This window comes from Notolabrus celidotus, chromosome 12 (assembly GCF_009762535.1).
Source record: "Notolabrus celidotus isolate fNotCel1 chromosome 12, fNotCel1.pri, whole genome shotgun sequence".
Lineage (NCBI taxonomy): Eukaryota > Metazoa > Chordata > Actinopteri > Labriformes > Labridae > Notolabrus > Notolabrus celidotus.
This window is the reverse complement of record NC_048283.1, coordinates 24,779,331-24,801,938: the sequence shown is the minus strand read 5'-3', so window position 1 is coordinate 24,801,938 and position 22,608 is coordinate 24,779,331. Positions and strand designations below refer to the sequence as shown.

The 22,608-nt window shown below is 40.3% G+C and overlaps 1 protein-coding gene across 4 annotated transcripts; it reads right to left on the bottom strand.

Annotated features, from left to right (window-relative positions):
- Nucleotides 1–2,788: 2,788 nt before the first annotated feature.
- On the bottom strand, nt 2,789–22,595 carry zgc:114181 (uncharacterized protein LOC619255 homolog). 4 transcript variants are annotated; one of them, XM_034698772.1, is made up of 12 exons: nt 22,574–22,595; nt 11,076–11,186; nt 9,611–9,754; nt 9,093–9,255; nt 8,498–8,586; nt 7,605–7,802; nt 6,202–6,286; nt 5,855–6,015; nt 5,602–5,766; nt 5,370–5,511; nt 4,760–4,907; nt 2,789–3,203 (listed from the first exon to the last, which is right to left on the bottom strand). In XM_034698772.1, exons 2-12 carry the CDS (start codon nt 11,184–11,186, stop codon nt 3,128–3,130), a joined length of 1,482 nt encoding a protein of 493 aa, XP_034554663.1. In that variant the 5' UTR covers nt 22,574–22,595; the 3' UTR covers nt 2,789–3,127. The 4 variants fall into 4 exon arrangements, with proteins under 4 accessions (XP_034554663.1, XP_034554662.1, XP_034554664.1 ...); XM_034698771.1 differs by lacking the exon at nt 22,574–22,595 and adding an exon at nt 18,297–18,854; XM_034698773.1 differs by lacking the exon at nt 22,574–22,595 and adding an exon at nt 13,527–13,560.
- Between the last annotated feature and the right edge of the window lie 13 nt (nt 22,596–22,608).

Sequence of the window (22,608 nt, the reverse complement as noted above, 5' to 3'; positions counted from 1 at the left end):
GGTTGCCCTTTGCTAGGGCTTTCTGTTGCTAGATTGTCCCGTCCTTAGCAGTGAACATCAAAACTCTTTGAAGACATGGATTGTAATCATGTCGTAGCAAAAGCAGCAGCTGTAGACCTGATTACTAAACCCTCAAAAATCGAGTATGGTCACTTTCATCTCTCTATGAACACCCCCCATTGTTGATATCAGAAGTCTCACTCCTGTTTGATTTTGATGGTTGGTGAGGTTGACATTTTACCTTTTTTTTTTAACTTATAACTATCTGTTTATGTTAATCCACAATTAATGATGTATATGTGATCTTCACTTGTTCAAAAGAAAAATACCCTTTGAGTTAATTATTCATGAATCAAAGAGTTAATTTAACTGTCATGTTTCTGTGTTCTTGTTTTTTCTGCAGGTGTGTGAACCCCTGGCATCATCAAATCACCATCCTCCCGCTGAATGAGCAGAGAATAAGCTGCTGTATTGAGACTGCCCCCTGATGGGCACAGAGAGTACTGCACAAACCATCTGTCTCTCTTCAGTCCTATTTCCCAGGCAGGGTTTCCTATTATGAACCACCTCACTACATTCAGCCTCAGTCAGCTGTGTGGTGATAGCCAGAGTTGGAGAGGTAAGTATTCTCCTGCTGCTCACGTTAATGAGGCGGATTGATTTCCTCTAATTGTTTGAATCCACGTATCGTTTGGCTCTTTGTGTCTGTGGCCCTCTGAGAACAAGCCGTAAACACAGCGTGGCGTGCTGCCAGTCTATTGTTTCTCTATCTGACTCACTGAAGATGAACTCCTGACTTCACACTGCCTCTGTACTTTACTACAGCAGTGTGTGTGTTTGTGTGTGTGAAGGTGAGGAGGGTCAGCTGGTGTTGTGAATCAGGCCGCTGAACTGTCAGACACGGCTTCTTCACAACACCAGGGTTCCTCCACACCACTTTCCTCCTGGGACACACAGCGCTTACACAAGATTTACAAAATGTCTGATACTGATTTAATAGGTGTGTACATTAAATTTATCCTGAGGTGAAAATATTTTGTCATGACTCCTGAAATTATCTCTCACGGCTTTCTGCAAGGTTTTGTATTTTCATAATTATTATTTATTTAAACATTTTTTTCTGAAGCTGTAAATATTTTAAATGTGAATGAATTTTGCAATAATACTAAAATTAATATAAAGAACATACGTTAGTACTAACACACTGAACTGGGCACGTGGATTGACGACAGTTCAAACTTTTTCGTACGAATTGATAGCCTCCTAAAAAAAACCTCAGAACAAAATTTGATTTTAATTTATTATTTAATATTAATGAGCTTTGAAGTTCTCCTGTCTTGTATAGGGGATAAAATATGGTAGAGGTGATTAAAATACCTCAACGGTTAGGTTTTGAGCTTGGATTGAAGCTGTATAATTGGACACCCATGTAATTTTTAAATATCTCTATGTTTTTATTTAAACTTGTTTAGTGTCTTTGAGTTGAAACTAGCTTTATAAAATAAATATATATAATTATTATATACAGCTTCAGTTCATTATTCAATCTTTAAAAAATGTCACTTGTCAGCTTCTTTCTGAATAAAAGAACTAAATAAACTAAACTAAATAAAACTAAAAGGTTTTTCTGAGCTGCATGCCAGTTCTGTCCTTGTCGGCCATCTTGATTTTGAGAAATTCCCTGTGAACTTTTAACGGCTAACCACTAGGTGGGGGTGGATTTGATGACTTATTACTGTAATATACAATAAAGTGGCTGATGTTAAAATAAACCATTAACACCCATGCACATAGTATAAAACAGCTTTTTAATAGCTGTGCAGTGAAGTGACCTCTTTGCATGAACGGGTTAAAATAATTTTGTTTTTTTACTGCAAAACAAAGAAAAGTAGATGCGTGTGTTAGAGCCGAAAAACATGATCATGTTCAGTTTTTCTGTGTGAGCGTTTTGTGCTATACGATTGTTGAAAAAAGGGGAAGGACTTCTGTCATTAATTCATCCTACATCTATTTGTAATAAAGATTAGTCATAATTTGAAGCGTTCTAGAAAACATGCTGAAAGTTAGCTTTGTTAGCCTTCATATTTGCTTTATCTTTAACACACTGTTAAGGAATAAACAAATGATTTGCAGTTCTCCAGATACACCTTCATTGAGCTGACGACTTTTGAGGTGATTTTAAAAATGTATTGTAAAATTGTATCATAAGAATAATAAATTCCAATTGTCTTCTCACAATTTAAAGTGTTTATTTATATCATACAGAATAAAGATGAACTATTCAAGTCTTGCTCTTAACTTTCCTATGGCTCTTTTAACTCAGGTGTGTGTAATCTTTGCCTTGTACCTTTTTGTAGATTTATAAGTTCCCACCTGTATATTTTTATCAAAACCTTTGCTGCTTATCTCAATACTCACTGGCAGGATATCTATTGTATTTCTGATCTTTCTGGTGCAATAAAAGATAAATAAATTGTCACTTATGTGTCACGCTAATGGTTTCACTTACTCAAGGTTAGTAATTTTAAAAAAGTGACGGCAAGTTTGTTTTCCTTCATTTTAACAAAACACTAATTAATATCAGCTGATTCTCTTTACACAATGTTTGAGTTAATGCTCTGCCTGTCTGAGATATGCCTTAAAAAATTGGAAAATGGGAGGTCAGATACTGATATTGTGATTTCCTCTAGGTGAGCATCAGCGGTATTGAATGTGAGGAGGAGCAGGTAAGTTCATGTAGCTTGCTCAGAGCTCAGAGTTTCCATAGTAAAATAAAAACACACTCCGATTGCATCCTACAGTTTTTACTACATGGCAGAGAAACACACAAACACTTACAGTACTGCCTGACATACACACATCTGAGTGATGAGAACAGCTACACCAAACGACCTCAGACTGTGCAGTTACATTCACTCATGATAGATAGATAGATAGATAGATAGATAGATAGATAGATAGATAGATAGATAGATAGATAGATAGATAGATAGATAGATAGATAGATAGATAGATAGATAGATCAGGTTTTTGAGGTATAGATAAATAAAAGTTGGATAAAAAGAAAGATGAATGCACAGAAGACAAATATCATTGGAGCTGGGACGGCTCACGAGGTCACAAAACATCACACGCTGGTCTTAATCTTGGAAACCTCGTTCAGGTAGGCGATGAATAACTTGGTCCCCTCAAAATAGTTGTACCTACAAGGAGAAAATAATTTGGCTCGTGTCTTTGCAGTTGTACAATAAAAGAAGTCTCTGTTTGGTAATGTTTTGTATCAGAGTTGTCTGAACTTTCCTCTGACACCGGTGAAAACCAAATGATTTCAACACTTGTTTCGCTTATTTCAAACTCCAATCTGCACATTATACCGGTGCATAGGAAAGTCATTGAACATAGACAACAATAAATAAGACTTTTCCTGAAAGTAATATATTCTTAGATAGAAATATTTACTCTGCATTTTCATTCAGGTGTTATGTATCCGCAGAGTGTGTTCTCTGTATTTTCTAATTTTTTTACCAATGTGGTCATTTTATGTGCATCACTCATTATGCAGTTTGAAGCTCCCGGTCTACAGTTTGTAGGTAGAGACTGATGGAAAACATAAGGGGACCAGGTGGCATCACTGTCCCCTTGCTCTGCTTAGTCTGTCTGTGGCATAACATTTGTGTCTTTATAAGACGCTAAAAGGATCCAAGAGTGACAGAGGGAGGAGCAGAGTGACACACACAAACAAAATCTAGAACCTTCCTGCATATTTTCGCAGAGGTGTGGACGTGCTTATAAGTATAAAACTGCTGTGTGTTGTTAGATCCGCACTTTGACGGCATGTTAGATCCCCAATGGTGAAAAAAACTGCTGGAAATATTATCATCCCTCTTTTGATTGGAAAAGTCTCATTATTAGTCAAGTCAAACTTTATTAAAAAAGCAAATTTTAAAACAACCGCAGTTGGCCAAAGTGCTGTAATTAGTGATTAAAAAAGACTAGATATTAAAAACACGATAGATAACAAGAAAAAGCCACAATAGATAAAGCAAAATAAAATGTTTGATGTCTCGCTCAACAGGTATTAAAAACCAATGCAAAGAGGTGCATTTTAAGTAAAGATTTAAAACTCTCAATGGTCTGAGCATATCTTATATTAGGAGGCAGACTGTTAATCAGATATGTCAGTTTTTGCATCCTGATTTGGTCTTATTGGTCACGCTGTTTTCAGTTAAATGCTGTATTTTCTAACGCTGCTGCTTCCTACGTGAGCAGGAGGGTTTTTTTCAGGTAACATGTCCAGCTGCATTGAAGCTGCTGTTGAAAACCAGTGCCTGTGTTCACCAAGTGTTTTTTCACTCAGGTGGGAATCATTGGTCCTTCTAGCTGTGTGTCTGGCTTTATAAAATCAAACATGCTTTTTTATTGTTCCTGCTCTGCTTTTTGCTTTTTTCAGTGAAGCTGCTCAAACTTAAAGGAGGCTGCTTGTGTTATTTTTGTGCCATGGTTGGTGTCCAAGCTTTAACTAGATTAATTACTGGCCTAGCATTATCTATCTTGCTCGCGTACTTTGTTTTATGTTGAATGTTAAGGTTCAGTATTATTACAGTCCAATGAACTGGATGATTGAAAGATGTTAAGACTGTGTGAGCTTCAGATTCCTGCTTCCTTCCTTCCTTCTGAGTAAACTAATCATCTCTGAACAATTCATTACAGTTTATTTAAAACCAGCTGTAAAATGAAACACAAAGCCATGGAGTCAAACCTGCTCATTTTCTCGTTCTGGGAGTGCAGCCCGTCATCGAAGCCTCCGATGGGCATCATAATGATGCTTTTCCCCGTCACATCCTGGAAGGTTCTGGCAATTGGGATAGTCCCGCCCTCACGGATCAGGTCAGGATCCAGGTCAAAGACTAGAGAAGAGTGGGGAGGACAATTTCTGCTGAATGCTTTGACTGTAAATATCAACATCTTCCTGCAGGGTATAATGCCTGGACGTGAGTCAAGTGCGTCCGTGATGCATATAAGTACAGCTAGGAGGGCAAAGTTGGAATCAAAATGTTGCGTTGTAATGTTAAATTTTATAATCAATTCATAGCTAAAATGTGAAGAACTGTGGGGGTGAGCTGGATCAACTAAAATCTGTATGGAGAAGCAGTAACAGTCATTTCAATACACATCAAGACCATAAGAGAGCAGTAAGACAAAGACAAAGGACATACAACAAAGATGAAGCCATAGAAGGAGATAGACAGGCCGGCGTCGTCATGTGCGATGCCACAGAAGGAGATTCCTCTTGTGCTGTTTTAAATTTTTAGAGCGTCTGGAAGAAAAACATGAGTTTGACTTCACAAATTAAAAACTCTGAGATGTACCTCTCTTGACAGCAGCCTTCCCCGCCTCATACAGAGGATGCTGCGTGTCAGCCAGCCAAGGCTTGGCCCCAATGACCATGGTGACCTTCAGCTTGTTAGGACTCTTCCTCTTGGCGAACACGGAGTGAAGGTAGTCCGTCACCTGAAGCATCAAGCCGCCAAAATAAAAGCAGAGGAGATGATGAACGTATCTTGAAGAAGAAGACTGGGCTACGTTTCAAAGCTGCTTTACCTGTTTTTTGACCATAGCTGGGTCCATGTTGGGAACTTGTCTAATGGAGAACTTAGCGGTGACCTTAGCAGGGATGACCGTCTTTGTGCCGGGGTCAGAGAAAGCCCCCTCGATGCCGTGGATGGAGACAGTGGGGTAGCGCCACATGTGGGCCAACAAGTCAACCTTCAGGAAACAAACAGAGACATTTCATGTTGCGTCCATGTCACCTTGAAGAACAGCTGTTAGATCGTTCTCAGGATTATTTCTCCACCTTGTTGGTGTACATGAGCTGGCCAATGCCGATCTTGTTCTTGTAGTTCTCCAAGTCAAACTCGATGTCCTGGTACATCCTCCATTCCTCGTCAGAGAGGGGAGCAACGGCCTCCCGGATCCCAGGAATCAGGATCTTACCGCTGGGGTTGATCAACGTGTCTGAGGACAGAACGATTAATTGTGTATGGTTTAAACCCAACCTCTGTGTTGATATTTCTTGTCTTTCTGTTGCACCCATTTACTTTGACCTTTTCATCATTAAATTAAACTTGTAAATCAGTGTCTGTCCTTCTGTGCCTGCACATCCAGAAGGAACGCCACTACAGGGTCAGTGTCCTCACTTACCCAGAATACCGATGAGGTCAGTCATTGGTTCGATCACAGTGCCTCCATAAACACCAGAATGTAAGTCTTGTCTCGGTCCTTCAACCTGCAGACACAAAAGGAAACTGTTATCATGACCGAGGGGCCAGTGCAGAAAAAACGCAGATCCTGTCCACTAGAGGCTGTGTCCAAAAGTCCAAGAGACCATGATAAACTTTTACCAAATCTGGTGTGGTTAAGCACAAAGATGGAGTGTTACTCTATTAGAGTGCAGAAAGCATATGCACCTTAGACCAGGGGTTCCCAAAGTGTGGGTCGGGGCCAGGGGTGCATCTCGCTTGGCTGGAAGTGAAGCTTCCCCTAGTGGTTGGCTGCAGTATAGGTCAAAAACTCTGTCTTCCCCATTCATTTAAATGGGGCTGCAGTCAAACTTTAAAAAATAAATACACATGGTACGAATGTTTCTCACATCTGTATGCTGTGGTGATATGTAGTTATTATTTGACTGTTTTGTGTTCAGGGCCTCTTTTTTCTGAAAAGTTTCTTTTTTGTTAGTTATTAGAGGTTAAAAAACGGGGTTTTACTTCCGGGTTTAGTTTGATTGACAGCTGCTGTAGAGGGAAACTCCATAGGATCTTGTGACACTATGCTGTAGGACGGAGCTCGTTACCGTGGCAACACAGAAATTCTGTGGTTTCGCAGACTCTGGCTGTACAATGGCTGTAACCTGAAGCAGGTTTTTTTGGCTTCAGAACCGTACAACGGGAAAAGGCCGAGCAACGCTGTCCATTTTTATTTACAGTCTATGGTCGGGAGCCCCTCAGGGGTCACGAGGCACAAATGGGGGGTTGTGAGATGTCTTCCAGAATGGTTTTGTTTTTTTTTAAGTTATCTGAAATGAGTACATTTTACCTATTATAGTAAAAAAATATTGACAAAAAGATGAGCTAAACTTGAAATAAAATCTTGAAAATAGAAAAAGTAATGAGTTTTCTGCCTTTCTTTTTGCCAGATGACTCCTAAGTTTAGGGTTCAGCCACATGCCCATGTAGGTAGGCTAATTTTCTCCACACCAGCTAAATGAAGCCACATTAAATCACTTTGAGGGACAGTGGGGGTCGAAGGTCTTTGGCATCTATATTTTGGGGGTCCCGGGCTGAAAAGTTTGGGAACCCCTGCCTTAGACTATCAAAACCCTGGTCTAAAGTCTGAAGGTAGTGGTGCAGTACTGTCCCAATATCTAGAGGGTGCATCTGAACCTTCCCCTTTAGTGCTAAATGGGAACTTTGGGCTTTATACTACCTCAAACAAGTGGTGTCACTTATACTAAATCAGTGTTAAACAGTTTATGATCATGAACCTGTGTTTTAAACAGAAGAATCAGCTGCAGCTTGTGTTTGGATTTGTGTGTCTGTGTGCACAACCTCAGCAAAGAAGTAGCAGTTTCCTCTGGTGCCATAGGTGAGGGCAGGCCGTGTGCTGCGCCAGCCGCAGTCTGAGATGATGATGTAGTCCACGTCAGAGAAGAAGGTGTCCCTCTGGGCCAGGATCATGCCGTCCAGACCGTTAGAGCCCGTCTCCTCCATGCCCTCAATGACAAACTTCACATTCACTGGCAGCTCCTGGTGGACAGACAGGGAGACAGTGTTACTCCGTCTGATCTGTGTTGCAGTAAGTGATGGTGACAGCAGGAGTGGTCGGGTGGAGAATGAGCTGTTGGAGGAGAATCTAATCTGAAAAGGACTGACTCCTGGAAGACAAGCATGCTAATTAGTCTTTGTAATGGTGTTGTAACAGGCTCTGCAAACCCTAAAAACCATGAGCCGTCAGCTGCGCGTGAAACCAGCGCTGTCAACAACGACACATTTCCTTTCCTCATAATGCAGCCGGCATCTGGCTGAGGCTTTTGATGTGCACATTCAGCTGTGTACTATTTCACAGCGGCAGCGATGATGGCGGGAACAGACTGCTGCAGTGACTTTGCAGAAACAACAATGACTTTGCAAGAGAGTTTGGCTGAAGCTCAGCTCCTCTGGGCTGTGCAGTTTGTCCTCTCTTTATGTGTTGAACATTTTATTCACCTATGACAGTCTGTTCAAAGTAATGGGAGTTATCTTTTCTGTCTATCTCACCGGAAGCGTCTCTCTCTGTCTTTATGTCCAAAGATGATTCACAAATACTTCCATCGATCTTTGCTTTGGCGTCACCTAAGGTCACTGTGCCTTTGCAGCTCTCATCCCCACTCACTCATTCAATGTTATTCATCCATTGCATCAACACATATCCATCATAAGTGTGATAAAGAGGACTCTCTCACCATGCTGAGACCCTGGTAAGCCCCCACAGCATGGATCCAGGCTAGAACTGGGGCCTTGTTGTCTGACGCTCCTCTTCCATAAAGGTTACCTGCAGGTACAAGAGTCATTATATGAGTGTTTGGTCGACAGCAGCCAGAGGTGATGTTAAAAAGCTACACAAGCACACAGGGTGTCATTACCTGAGTGGTAATTATTAAGAATTCTGAATGTAAAACCACGGTGTGCATTTGATTGCATCTTGAAATCTTGGTTCACTTTTTACAGAAAACCGATCTGCGAAGTACCTATACTGATACCTCTATATATTAATGATATCAATCTGGTCCTGCTGGAGGTTTCTGCCTGTTAAAGGAAGTTTGTCCTTGCCACTGTAACTTGTTAAATGCTGCAAAGTGCTCTGCTCATGGTGGATTAAGATGAGATCAGACTGAGTCTGGTCTGTAAGATGGGACTGGTTCTTTTGGGTTTTTGTTAATAATAGAACAAAGAGTACGGTCTAGACCTGCTTTGTTTGGAAAGAGTTTGAGGAGAACGTTTGTTGTGTAAATAAAGATTGATCGATTGATGATGACTGGAGTGTTGAGAGGCTGTTACCGTTGATGTCAGTCAGGTTGTAGGGATCCGTTGCCCAGCCGTCCTCTAGCTTTGCTGGCTGGACGTCCACGTGACCGTACACACACACTGTGACTTTGCTTGGGTCGGTGCCGAACTGACCCGTCACCACTTTAGGCAGAGCTAACGTCCGTCCATCAGGAAGCTGCAGACATTTAAGAAGAGTGGATGCTGCAGAATTTTGTTAATCCTTTACGTTTTGAACCCTAAAGTCTCACCTTTTTGTAATCAACTTCTTAGAGGGTGGATACGCAATGTTAGGCTGGAAATGTCACTCTTAGGTGTCTACAGACGTTTTTATTTTTACGCTATATTCGACCGTAATATAACAATTGAACACCATGCTGTATCAAATAAGTCTAAAACTAATAACTCAGTCATTACACTCAAATTGAGGAGGCAGGCTTTATGACCTATCCTACAGTCAGCCACCAAGGGGAGCTCTAACATTTTGGCTTCACTCATGGGGAACTTTTGTGTTATCCAACCGTGTTACTGACTTCTTGTTCCCCGATGTCCACCAGCTCTACGGTCCCTCCCATCAGCCTCAGCTTCTCAGCCGTCATCTCCATCATGCGATGAAGTTCAGCCCTCTTCAGAACGTTGCTGGAGTCGCTTTCAACTGACACCCAATCCCGCAGAGCCTGAAACACACACACACACACACACACACACACACACACACACACACACACACACACACACACACACACACACACACACACACACACACACACACACACACACACACACACACACACACACACAGAGTCTTAAATATAAAACACTTCAGACAAAGTTGTAACCTAAAAGTCAAAGAGGAAAAAGTCAAGGCTATCATTTAAAAAATGAAGCTACATTATCTTGAATTTGGGCATTATTTTGTTCTTTATACCTGCTGAAGTATTTCCTCTTATCTAGCAGTTTACAAAGAGAGGCATTTTACAGGTTTCAAGCTTTTTTGTGTTCGTTAAAATACTTTTTATAATCATCACCTTTATTTAATTAATCAGTTTCCAAGGTGCTCAGCCGCACTTCAGGAAAACAAAAGGCCTCTGCTGGAGGCTGCACACCGGCTCATATGTGACCAACAGATACGAGGCCATGAAAAGCATTAAAGGTGTGCAGTAAGGTGTTGAATCATCCTAGTAAGTTGCATTGCAAGGGAGCTAAAATGAGTGTAATGTGGTCACTTTTCTTGGTTGTGGTTAAAGTCCTGCAGCTGAGTTTTCAACAATCTGGAGATGATTTAAAGATTTTAGGTTGAGGCAGGCGAGTGTGAAAGATCAGATTTTGTTTCTGGTTCAGTTAAAACAATTCTGCACAGGTTTTATTGTGAGATACATGAGAAATTTCAGCCTCTAACAAACCAAACTCTCAGTCTTTGATGTAAACTAACAGGGGACCAGCAGAGGGCAGCATTTGTTTTGCTGTGAGCTGAGAGATGACCATCTCAGTTTTATTTATTAAACCTTCCAAAACTCATGTGTAGCATGTTTATATTAGCACACTTAATCAGGGGACTTATTATCAGCGCAGTATGTTGTATCTTTCTGTAATTGATGATTAAATAGCCTTGTTTTTTACAGGTAAGAAAGCAATGTCACTAAAGTCAGCAATCTTTTCTCTGCATCAAGCTGCAATTGTTTTAATTCTAATTTATTTGGTCACATTGGATATTTGTCTACTATTTTAAAAACATCCCATAAGTCAGTGGCCTTTTTATATGGGCATACATTCTGCTTAGTTCAAATCATGAAATGTTTCACTATTTGCTTTTCAGTAAAAGTTGCTTTTATGCTGCCACCTTCTGGCTGAGAGAAGCATTGTGTTCATATAATGTTGCTTACCAGTCTGTAGTTACTTTAATCTTCCTGCAGAGGGACACAACTCACAGCAGGTTGTAGCTTCTCCTTCTCTGTCATCTCAACTGTCTGAGTTTGGAAGAAGAAGACTATAACGTACCTCAACATATTCTTCTTGGTGGTTGTCGACATACCGCGCCAGCTCTGAATACTGGAAAGCCTGGACCGCTGAAATGACCAGCAGGATGGAGAGCACGACAGCAAGATTCATCTGTTGGGAGAGTTACAATCATTGTGATGTGCAGAAGTCATTTTTGTGTGGGAAAAAAAATCACAATTTCCACATCAACAGGACAATATCAGCAATAATTCAGAGTATGAGATGTGTCCACAGGGAGCGCCAAAATCGACAGAAACTAAGAGATCCTTGCAGAAGCTTTTAAGTTAAAGTTAAAGAACTACAACTAACCTGGGTCCACAAACAATCAGTTTACAATAAACACCAAGAAAAGCAGTGATTCTTCTCTGAGAGTCTCACGCTTCCTTAGTACCATAACATTTGGTGTATAAGATGCACTTTTGATACCTTTTAATGTCATCAAAAAAGTCATCTGATTCCTACACACCGGTGAAACCAATGTACTATTATGAAATGCAGAGAAGTGTTTTTTTGTGTAAGGCAAGCGACTGCTTCAGCGCACAAAGCTTGCTGGATACTTAGCCAGGTGGCTCAGTCAAGTGGAGTACGTTTTTAACCCTTTACTCTCTCATTAGCTCAGAATATTAAGCATGTAAAGAAAACAGTGGTGCTTAGTAAACAAATTGGAGTGGAGTGCTGGTTTGATTGAAAGGAATCGTAACTTGTGAGTGAAAATATTTCCATATGCAGCAAGAAAAATGTTACTGATACGTTTTTAGAAAGTATTGCGTCTTGTTTCAAGAAACTTGCATTTGCAGATTTTTTGTTCCCTTTACAAGCAGATCAAGCCTTATATTTAGTTTGTAATAATCTATAAAACAAATTAAAGCGTTGAGTTATTTGTCAGTATAATAAATTACATTGTTTAAGGAAGCTTAGACACTAACTTTTTTTTAAAAGTTTAAACAATAATTTGTGTTTCTAAAAGAGAGATTAACAGGATGTCAGGACCTGGGTCAGCCCCCTATGTTCCCACATTTCTAGGACATTTTCAAAATCAGGTCTTGTGTTCCTACATTTCCCTTCATTTTAAGTCCTATCCTCCCACAAGATTTTTTGGAAACACTTTATAGTAAAGGAATGAATGAGTAATTTTATTTCGATCAGCAGCAGCAGAAATCGTCACAATCAAGAAAAAATAAAACAGGCTGATCGAAAAGGGTTTTGGCTGAAGCAGAGCTTACAGATGCCAAAATGTGGGAACATAGGCACGTTCCCTTCTGTACCAAGACATTTCAACCAGAAATGAGACAAATACACGTTTGTGCAGCGTGCTATTTGTTTTACTGATGATAGGCTGATCCATTGTTTCAGCCCTAGTCCAAAAGTTTGCAGAAAGAACATACATACACTGAAAAATTATAGAAAAATAACCTTTCTATGATTGAATTTAACAGACACGTCAGCTCATAGCGTCACACTCGTCTTAAACTGTCTTACACTCTATAGTTAGCCTTCAGCCTTACCTTTTCTCTTCTGGAGGTGTGTGTGACAGTCTCCTCAGGCAGCTGGACTGTGGCCCCGAGTTGTGGCGGGGACATTTATACCCCCCTCATATCACACACCTACTGGGCCCCGGGGGTCACACAGTCAAACATTTCCTTACACAGTGCCAAGACGGCTGACAAATTAAATTTTCTCGCTGACAGGTACAATAATTACACTCAGTCTATTGATCCTGCTCCAAGAATGCACACCAGGGTCCAGCAGGAACAAAAGCAGCGCAGTGAAATGAACACATTCCTGTTGTTTCTGTTTTGGAATCTCCAAGCAAACCCTGGTTACTTAAAGTGCAGGAGCTTTTCTTCTCCCATATTAGGCAGGTGTCCTGTTGTGCCGAACCTTAGACTGAGCTACACTTGTAACTTTTCCTAGTTGATGTGTGGAAACAAATAATACCACTCCAGATTAATACTTAGATCAACATTTCTAAGTATCTGTTGAATTTCCACACAGGCTCACCTCATTCTGCTTAATCAGACACTGATTAGGTGTTTACCTGACATGCAATGAACAAAACCGAGCTGCCTAAATCTTATTACAGAGATGCATACAGTGAGTTCCCCCATCAACAATGTGAAGGCCTAGTGGAAAGCATTCAAATATATATGACAGCTGGTTTGAAAGCAGGTTTATTCTACTAAACATTTGTGTTCAATTGTTTAAAAATGAGTATGCATGTGTTTTTTCTTTGTATTGTCGTGGTCTGAAAAATTCTGCATCACTTTTTAAAGGATTTAACTGAGGGCATTTTATTCAGGATGAATTTCAGTTAAAATGTTAATTTTACTCAAACACAAAGCTTAAAATAATAGAATCTCAGGATCTTTTTTTTTTTTGCAGTGGTCTCTTCGTTGTAAATTAGATTATCACTCTTTGAAAGGTTTGACTGAAAACATTTAATCCCATCACCTCTTCAAGCTCATTGGACAAATTGTCCGTGGTAAAAACTTCCTGACTCTGTCTGAATGTCTCAGTGGGAGACAGGACATGAGCCCGGGGATTTGTCACACTGACGTGAAAATAAATCTTACACCAGGTCAAAAAACAAGGCTCTGGCACGTTCTACAGGTGTGCTTGTAGCAAATACTGACATTTTAACTTCTACTCACAAATCGCCATTAAGATTATCCATCTTTAATGGAATTATTTCTTTAGTTAGTGGGATCAAATGTAATTTATTTTGGCAGTAAGAACTGGTATGTTCCTTTTTAACTCAGGTTATTATTATCCTCTCTCCTTCGTTCTATTAGCCACAGGTATAGCTGCCAACATTAGCCCTGTAAAGCCTGAACCATCAAATAATTGTCAGAAAATTCTAATTCTTTTAAAGTGGAGTTTTTATTGGACCTTCTGACAAATTTTTAAAAAAATAAATGAAACAGCAATTTTCATATATGAGTTTTAATTTCAGCCTTTTTGGTGTAAATTTGCTCAAGTTTCATCTTTTTTAAACAAACTAAAACATATAAAAACAATATTTTTACCCTGTAAAACTTTGAGTTTCCATCAAAATTTTCCCAAAGTAATTTCAAATCTAGAAATTATTTTTATCCATATTGTATGACAACGTCATACATATTTTGTACCAAAAAAAACTGATTTATTGTATTTTTCTTCTCTGAATTGTTCAGTTTTTAGTGGAAATCAATGAGTAAAAGACAGTTATTGACTAGGGAGCCATGGCAACATTCAGCTAGTCATCAATCATCACGATACAGCAGGTTGCATAATATAAAAAAATACAATATACGTATAAATATCTCAATTTCTACTCTAAATATACCTAAGTATGTCATTTAAAGGTGACATATCATGCAAAATCGACTTTTTAATGGTTCTCTACCTGAAATATGTGTCCCTGGCATGTCTACAAATGAAAAAAATCCATTCTGCCCGTTTTGATTTCTCCCCCTTTCTGTAAATGTGTGCTGAAACGAGCCGTTTCAGTTTTCCGGGGTTTTATACGTCACAACGACATCCGGTCTATAAAGGAAGTCAGAGCTCGGAGCTTGTTCAGCCCATAGACTGTATTAAATACAACTCAAACCCTCCTCCGTTTTTCATTACCTGCACACGTGTGCTAACAAGGAGCTCAGGAGGGAGGCATGCTAATTGTAGGCTGTCTTAATAAACACAAAGGTTGGTTTTACTCCCCAGGCCTGCAGATTTGAAGATCTAGTGGATGATTTTTATTTTTCATGGAAAAGTGCTAGCGCTAGTTAGCATAGCCACACAGCTACATGTTCTTAGCTGTGTACCAAGACACACGTCGACATACTGACAAATAAAATAACAAGAAACACTAAATCTGTGACCAATTGTTTAGAAAGGTCCTGCTGGAGGCGCCTCTCCGTCAGGATCAGATTCTGGATCAAATTCAGAGAGTTGAAGTAACGCGGGTCTTTTCGAGCAGCGGTGTATATTCAGCCAACATGTAAACATTAGATCAACATGCTGGACAGCTGAGGCCACATCCACTTCCTGAGGGGGCGTGGTCAGAGAGCTCATTCTCATTTGAAGGCACAGACACAGAAAATAGCGTGTTCTGAACAGGGCTGAAAAAGAGGGGTTTACAGGCATACCAAAATCTGATTTCAAGGGGTTTTTTTGAGCAATAAACTTTAAAGACATGTTTTTGAGACCTCTTAGACCAATATATTTTGATGAAAAAGAGCGTAATATGTCACCTTTAAACATGTTCTTAAATTATAAAAAATGACTGTATAATGCTTGCATAATGAGTGCATAATGTATGAAATTTTATAAAATTATTATTGACAGATCTCCAAATAAATGACCTCAAATACCTACTTCATCAATTTTGTTACACAGATTTTCAACACGGTTTGACTATAAATTAAGTTATGACATATGAATTAGTTTGACATTGCATCAATCCAGTAAATATTCCTCTTGAAGTTTCAGTAACAATTTGAAAGTTTTTTTCATCCAAACTTTTTCAAAATTGGTAAAAATATTCATGAAAAACCTTGAGATGGTCACTGATCCAGCACTGATGTTTTGGATGTCTCAAGTGGCGGCCTTCTGGTGCATGAATTACTCACACCTGGTAGATTATCCGTGTACTGCATGTATATGATTATACACAACAGTTTTTTTCAGAATAAATATATCACACTGATGATGTAGAGGTCTCATAAACTGATATAATAAATATGATACGCTTGGCGTTACAGGGTTAGGGTTTAAAATACGTGAGGTGGTGGTGGGGCCTTGATCAAATAAATGGATCAAATGGATGTGAACTGTATTTCATTTATTTTACGGACAAATTAAAATAGATTATTCGATGAAACATTCACAAGATAGAAATTGTGTTCTGATCTCATTTAAAGATGAGTTTTTATTATTGTCTCCGCTCCTGGTGGAGGGGGTCCAGCAGCACTGCCAGAGACTCTCCGCTCAGCCTAAAGTCTGGCCTGGTGTCACCCTGGCAAAAAAATGTGTCCAGTATAGGAACAGCCAGGTTGATCCTGCAGTACAGGTGTCTGGTCTGGATTAGGAAAAGAGGAGAAAAACAGAAGAAAATGGTTAATTAAAGAATAGCTTCATAACTTAAGTTAATAAATTAATTCTAGTTAGTTTTAGAGCTTTGATGGATCATGCTAAATCTGTCTATCTATCCACTTACAGTCAATCTAGTCTTCTCAATCTGGTTTTGATGATTCATGACAAAACATTTTAATATTAAATTAAGGTCAGGGTTAGGTCACCTAACTATGAATCAATTGTCAAAGTTAAATGACTTTAACCATATGCCAATCTATAGTTTTTATGCCTAGCTTCAAAGTCACTTCACGGTAATTAACGTAATGTATAGGTATATCAATTACTCCTGACTGTTAACTAGCTAATGATAATATTACTGTTAACTAGCTAATGATAATATTACTGTGGGTTTAAAGAACAGATTTACCTCTCTACGTTCCTCTCTCAGCCGGAGATACACCAGCCGACGGAGGCGCTTCTCCTCTTAATAAAATTAAAAATAAATGAATAAAGGTAACAGCTCTGGCTCCATAAATTATCTTCTTCTTTCTTTCTGTCTTCCTTTCTCTCTCTTTCTCTCTCTCTCCTTTCGCGGGCCTGGACGGCAGAAACCTTGACGTAAAGGTAAGGGCGTGAACATTTGGTGACGCAAACCGGAAATCCTCCTAAGGCCAGACCGTCTCATTTCACAACGGTTAATGCGGCCCTTACTAAGAGTGCTGGTGATATGCTCAGTAGCTGTAGCTGTATTGGCTTTGGGATGGATGTAAACTAGGATGAGAAACAACTGTGGAAATTCTCTTGGGAGGTAAAAAGGGCAGAGGGACACAGGCAGCAGCTCGATGTCTTTCGTGCACAGCTTCTCCCTCACTATGACTGTGGAGCACCAGCCTGTGTTTACATATAGGCACACACCGCCGCCGTGTTGTTTTCCGGTGAGTTTGCAGTCCCTGTCCAGACCATAGACTGTATAAAATATGGACGTAGTATCCGTGACGTAACCCATCTGTTTCTGAAGAGCTGTTTTGAAGCCAATCGGCAGCGATATTGCTTCTGTCGAGCCAGTGTGACGTAAAGAGGCGGGCTTTGAGCCTCCTAGCCAACAGCTGCAGTGTTCCCACAGGCAGCTGTGCCTCTCATTGGAAGACTAGTAATCTCAATACCTTCGAAATTGCCGCATTGGAAAAAAAATTCACCCCCTCACAGTGAGAGGACATCGAGAAATGAGCTATTCAGACTACACTCGTCTTTTGTACCAGGCTGTAAACATGTTTATTTCTGCTGTAAAGATCGTCTTTTTCCCATTCATGTGTATGTGACTTCCGGTACTTCCGGAGCCAGCCTCAAGCGGATCCTCGATGAACTGCAGCTTTTAACACTTCCGCATTGACTCATATTTTTAGACTGGAGGTTGCCGCTTGGTCCAGACGTATTGGTGGTGTAAATCCATCAATGTGCAGCGTGCCATCATTGATATTATTGTTCAGCCACGTCTCCGTGAATGCAAGGACAGAGGCTGTTCTATATTCATGCATGTTGTTTACGCATGCTTGCAGCTCGCACATTTTCCTGCGCAGGGATCGCACATTTGCCAGGATAATAGACGGGAGCGCGCGTTGTTTAAAAGTCTCCCCTTTTAATCTGGCTTTAACACAAGCGGCAAACTCCGGTCTCAAACGATGAAGCCAATGCGGAAGTGATATAAACTGCAATACATCGAAAATCCGCTTGAGGCTGGCTGCAGAAACACCGGAAGCCACATAGATATGAATGGGAAAAAGACGATCTTTGCAGCATTAATAAACATGTTTACAGCCTGGTTCAAAAAACGGCTTGGCCCTACAACGCTAATCTCTCTAATGGCACACACTGTACGGGGGGTGAATTTTTTTCTAACGTGACGGTTAAGAAGATATTAAGATTATGAGTTTTGCCCAAATAAGGACATGACTGACGTGACTCCCGGTCGGGAACACACAGCCATTGGCTAAGAGACTCACACTACGTCACACTCTGCCTAGATGAGTTCTGCATTACCAATATGGCTGCTGCCGTCGATTTGCTTCAAAACAGCTCTTAGGAACAGATGGGTGACGTCACGGATACTACGTCCATATTTTATACAGTCTATGCTTTAACACCACCCTTTTTCTTTCCCCTTCTGGTTACCTTGCTTTTGCTGCAGTTGGAATTTGGTGGATCGGATGAGTCTGTGTGGAGTATTTCCTCTGGAAAACTGTCCGTAATAATGTCCTGTGTTAAAAGTCATAGCTTCAGCAGGTAGTCTCTGGTGTAGGTGAGCCGCGGAGACTCTGAGCTTTTGTTTGCAGCAGCGGGCTCAAATTCCCACAGAAACAGCCATAACAGACACGTAGCAGCCAGCATAAGTCCTTTGATATCCATAACTTGGTGTAATCCAGTGATAGGAGAAAGCCTGAGTTGCGCGAAGTGTGAGGAAAACAAAAAGGAAGCTGTGTGTAGTAGCGATAATAAACAAATTTTAAGAATAAATAAAAAACACAAAACCCACTTCCTAGAACGGAAAAGGTGTAGTGGAATTATATAAAGGAAGAAAACAAAGCAACAAGGGTTAAAAAAACACTTAAAACAATAAATCGAGACGATACTGCTCAGCGTGCAGACCGCACGAGCAGCGACCTGGATCTATTCTCATCTCTAATGACAAAAGCAATGTCTAAAAGCAAATATCTATAAATATATACAGTATATATACTGTTCATAACTATATAATTGTTTTATTTTTTTTCACTGTCCTATTTCTGTGGCAGTGTCGCCAGACGTACAATAATTATACCTTCAGGAGCCCTACATTTCAATTCAATCCTTTTTAAGACTTGTATTCAAGACTTTACATATTTAAAGTATAAACTGTGAGTTAAGTGTCCTTTAATAGTTGTCTCAACCAAAACAGCTATGCCAGCTTAAATTTATGACTTTATTTGTTATTTCTTCAATGATTTTTCAATAAATTGGACGATACAATGTGTTTTTGGTATAATTCAGTGATAAAAGTTGGGTAAACAATGCAGAGTTTATTGAAAAAACATGAACCAAGTAGACTTTTGTACTGCTTAAGAATTTTTTTTATCATTTTTTTTCAGAAAGTGTATATTATTTATGTACATATATCAAATTACTAAATAGATGAATATAAAAAATACTGAGGGGGAAACTGAAGCTCTCAGAGGAAACCCCATGTGAACAGGATGATCACTCCAGGTCCCGAGTCTTCAGTCAGGCGATGATTTCTTCAAGCTGCAACCACAACATGCAAACAACCTGGAAAAAAACGTACCTACTCTTTTCAGCCACGTCTTCTTTGTTTTGACCTCAATAAACCCATCCTGACTGATAAGGTTCACCTCATCTTCCTTATTAAGAGCTGTCTTTTTCTTCTTCTTCTTGTAAGGTGGTGTCTTGAGGTTGCCATAACTGGTGTCGTCTCTTCGGGTTTTCTTTCTCACTTTTGGGAATTCTTTTCTACCAGCTCCTGTGAAATCTGGAGTCTGGTATTTCTTGCCAGCAGGGTTCACTTTCTCTAAATTAACAGCAGTCTTATTTTTGCAAATTGGTTTCTTGAGGTCCCACGTGTTAATGGCGTACTTTTGTTCTTTATTTCTTGATTTTTCTACATTTTGTCCACCTGCTTTCTTTTTATCTACAGCTTGGGTTTGCTTCTTCCTAACAGCAGTCTCAGTTTTGTTTCCATTTTTAGGGCTTGTATCACTTTTGCCAGTAACTGCGCAATCAAGGCTAGTTATGGATTGCAAAACGCAAATGTCATTCACCTTTCTGGTTTTTATAGGGCGCTTGATTTCAGCAGGCAGTTGCTCCTGTACCTTGGTTTCTAGGATTAAACGTGCTCTGGATGCGTAATTGTTCATGTCAGGGTCTCTGTCAAAGTGCTTTGTTGTTATGAAATTGTGTTCCAGAGCTTGTGATGGGGTGATTCTGCTTTCTGGATCCACATGCAGCATTTCTTTCAATAGGCTCACGAAGGCCTCCATGTCCTTAATTTCAGTAGCATCTGGGGTTCCTGGGCCGATCTTCACTATGTCGTCCAGAGTGCTCATTGAATTGAAAATGCCACGACATTTGATGGTCGAGAGACCTGAAATTGAACTGTGTTCAGACCGTGTGTTTAGTCTCCACTTAGTTTTCTTCTCTGCTGTAAAAAAATTCTTAGCTTTCACAGAGCTCAGCATGTGACCCTTGGGCGTTCCCTGCACCTTCACGATGATTCTCATGACTTCGTATTCACTTGTTGTTGGATACAGATGCTGGCCCAGGTACAGAAAAGCTAAAACACAGCCAAGCGCCCACATATCTATCCCCTCGTCAACTTTGAGGCCCAATATGACCTCTGGGGCCCTATAACCGATGGCCTGAATTAAGCTGCCAGCACAGATTTTGGCGACGGGAGAAGCCAATCCAAAATCAATTAGCTTCACCTTTAAGGACTTTCGCTTTACCAGCATGATGTTGTCTGGCTTTATGTCTGCATGTGCCATACCTAATGATTTGAGACCTTTCAGGGCAACTAGCATTTGTTGTGCGACGACTCTGATCTCTGATAAACTAAAAGGGTGGAATTTCCTCTTCACCATACAGTCATGCAGACTTTTGTGCAACGTTTCAAACACAAGACAAACGTGCCCGTTGTGCTTGAATTGCTCTTGAAAATGGATCAGGTTGTGGTCTTTGTCCAGCTTCTTTAGTTCTGTTAGCATGGCCACCTCTTTTGTACCTGACCAGGGTGCATTTACTCTAATTATCTTCACGGCCATGCTCTGGTTTGTTTCTAAATTAGTGCACTTTGCCACAAGCCCATAACTACCCTCCCCTAGAAACCCTACAATTTTGTAACGATTCCTTCCACTAGAGAGAACATCGTCCTTATTGAACAGGAATGGCTTGGCTTTGTAAGCGAAGGAGTTCATCGTTGGCTTTCTGAGATGTCCGTGAACGAAATCCAATCTTCTTGTAGCTAACTGGTGGAACTGTTCTGACACTGACTGGACCTGGTGGTTTAGATATTTCGGACTATGACATCATATATGTCAAAGGCCATGTTGTCCTTTGATCATCACAACCTGGAATTTTTTAAAACCAAAACAGCGATGACATCACACACACAAACACTCTGTGTTGCCCTGGTAACTAGCTCCGCCCTACAGAGTAGCGTCACAAGATCCTATGGGGTTTCCCCTATGGGTTTCCCTCTACGGCAGCTGTCAATCAAAGTGAATCCGTAAGTAAAACCCAAGCGGCAACCTCCGGTCTCAAATGATGAAGCCCATGCGGAAGTGTTATAAACTGCAATACATCGAGAATCCGCTTGAGGCTGGCTGCAGAATAGGGCTGAACGATTTTGGAAAATAATCTAATTGCGATTATTTTCCTTAATATTGCGATTGCGATTTAGTATCCGATTATTTTTTCAAGGTCCTCTTCATGTATTTTTCAACAAACACAAGTAATAAATGAATCTGTATTATAATAAACAATATCAGATTTATTATACACAAACTGTTCTTTCTCATAGGCTAGACTTCTGTTAAGATAAAGGCAAATGAAGCATGAATTAATATGAAAGACGGTTTATTTATCTACTTCAATTACAGTTGTAAACTTACTGAATCCTTTGACTTGCAGTCTTGTAAGCGTTCACCACAACTAATTAACAAAATTCTGCCAAACAAGTGTTTTCAGTTTAAAGCATGTTTGGATGTGAACCAGCCGACTGAAGGTGTTGCTCACAGCGGAGACACTCAGCTGGGGGCTGCGGCTGAGTGACAGGTCTCTTTTTTCTCCACTGCCGGACTGATTCTGACCCGGTTGCGCTCCTGACTGACACCTGACCACGTAAACATGCTTATTTTTCTCAATAAGAACCAGTAGACAGAAAACTGGACACTGTTAGTCTTAAATATGATTCTGTTCATATAGCGGCCAAGCCTCACACTTAAAGCCACTGAGGGGCTGCCTAGACGGGCTTAAATATAGTTGACGCGCTCTTGCTCGTGTGTCTTGTGGAAATAAGATCCTGACGTCTTCAGGTTGCAATTTACGAATGTTTTATTGTTCATCGTCCTTTCTCCAACCGTGTCAACATACAAGATCCAATACAGTGTCCATCAAAACCATAAAACGTAATTAATTCCCATTTACACCTTGCCAGCGTCCTGGCGTTGCGTCACGTTGCGGTCAAAAAACTTTTTGTGCTCCCCGTCTAGCAACACCTGATACCTGGTGAAAGGTTCCTACCTAAATATGCATGTGCACTGAACAGGGGAGACCCCTAGTGGACAACTTAATGTCCTACACACACACACACACACACACACACACACAAACATCTTGAAATGGCCCTTACAGTTCAGTTGTCCTGTTGCAGTAAATCCACATGTTGTCTGGGTCTTCACCTGATTCTGCGTCTGCGGAGATTATTTATAAGCCT

Bases quoted from the DNA above. Each gene is read 5' to 3' on its own strand.
- zgc:114181 (XM_034698770.1), bottom strand. From the start codon at position 12,655: ATGTCCCCGCCACAACTCGGGGCCACAGTCCAGCTGCCTGAGGAGACT. The intron at 9,256-9,610 runs GTCAGTAACACG...AAATGTCTGCAG, and splicing joins TGGACATCGGGGAACAAGAA to CTTCCTGATGGACGGACGTT. The intron at 5,767-5,854 runs GTGGAGAAATAA...TGTTTCCTGAAG, and splicing joins AGCTCATGTACACCAACAAG to GTTGACTTGTTGGCCCACAT.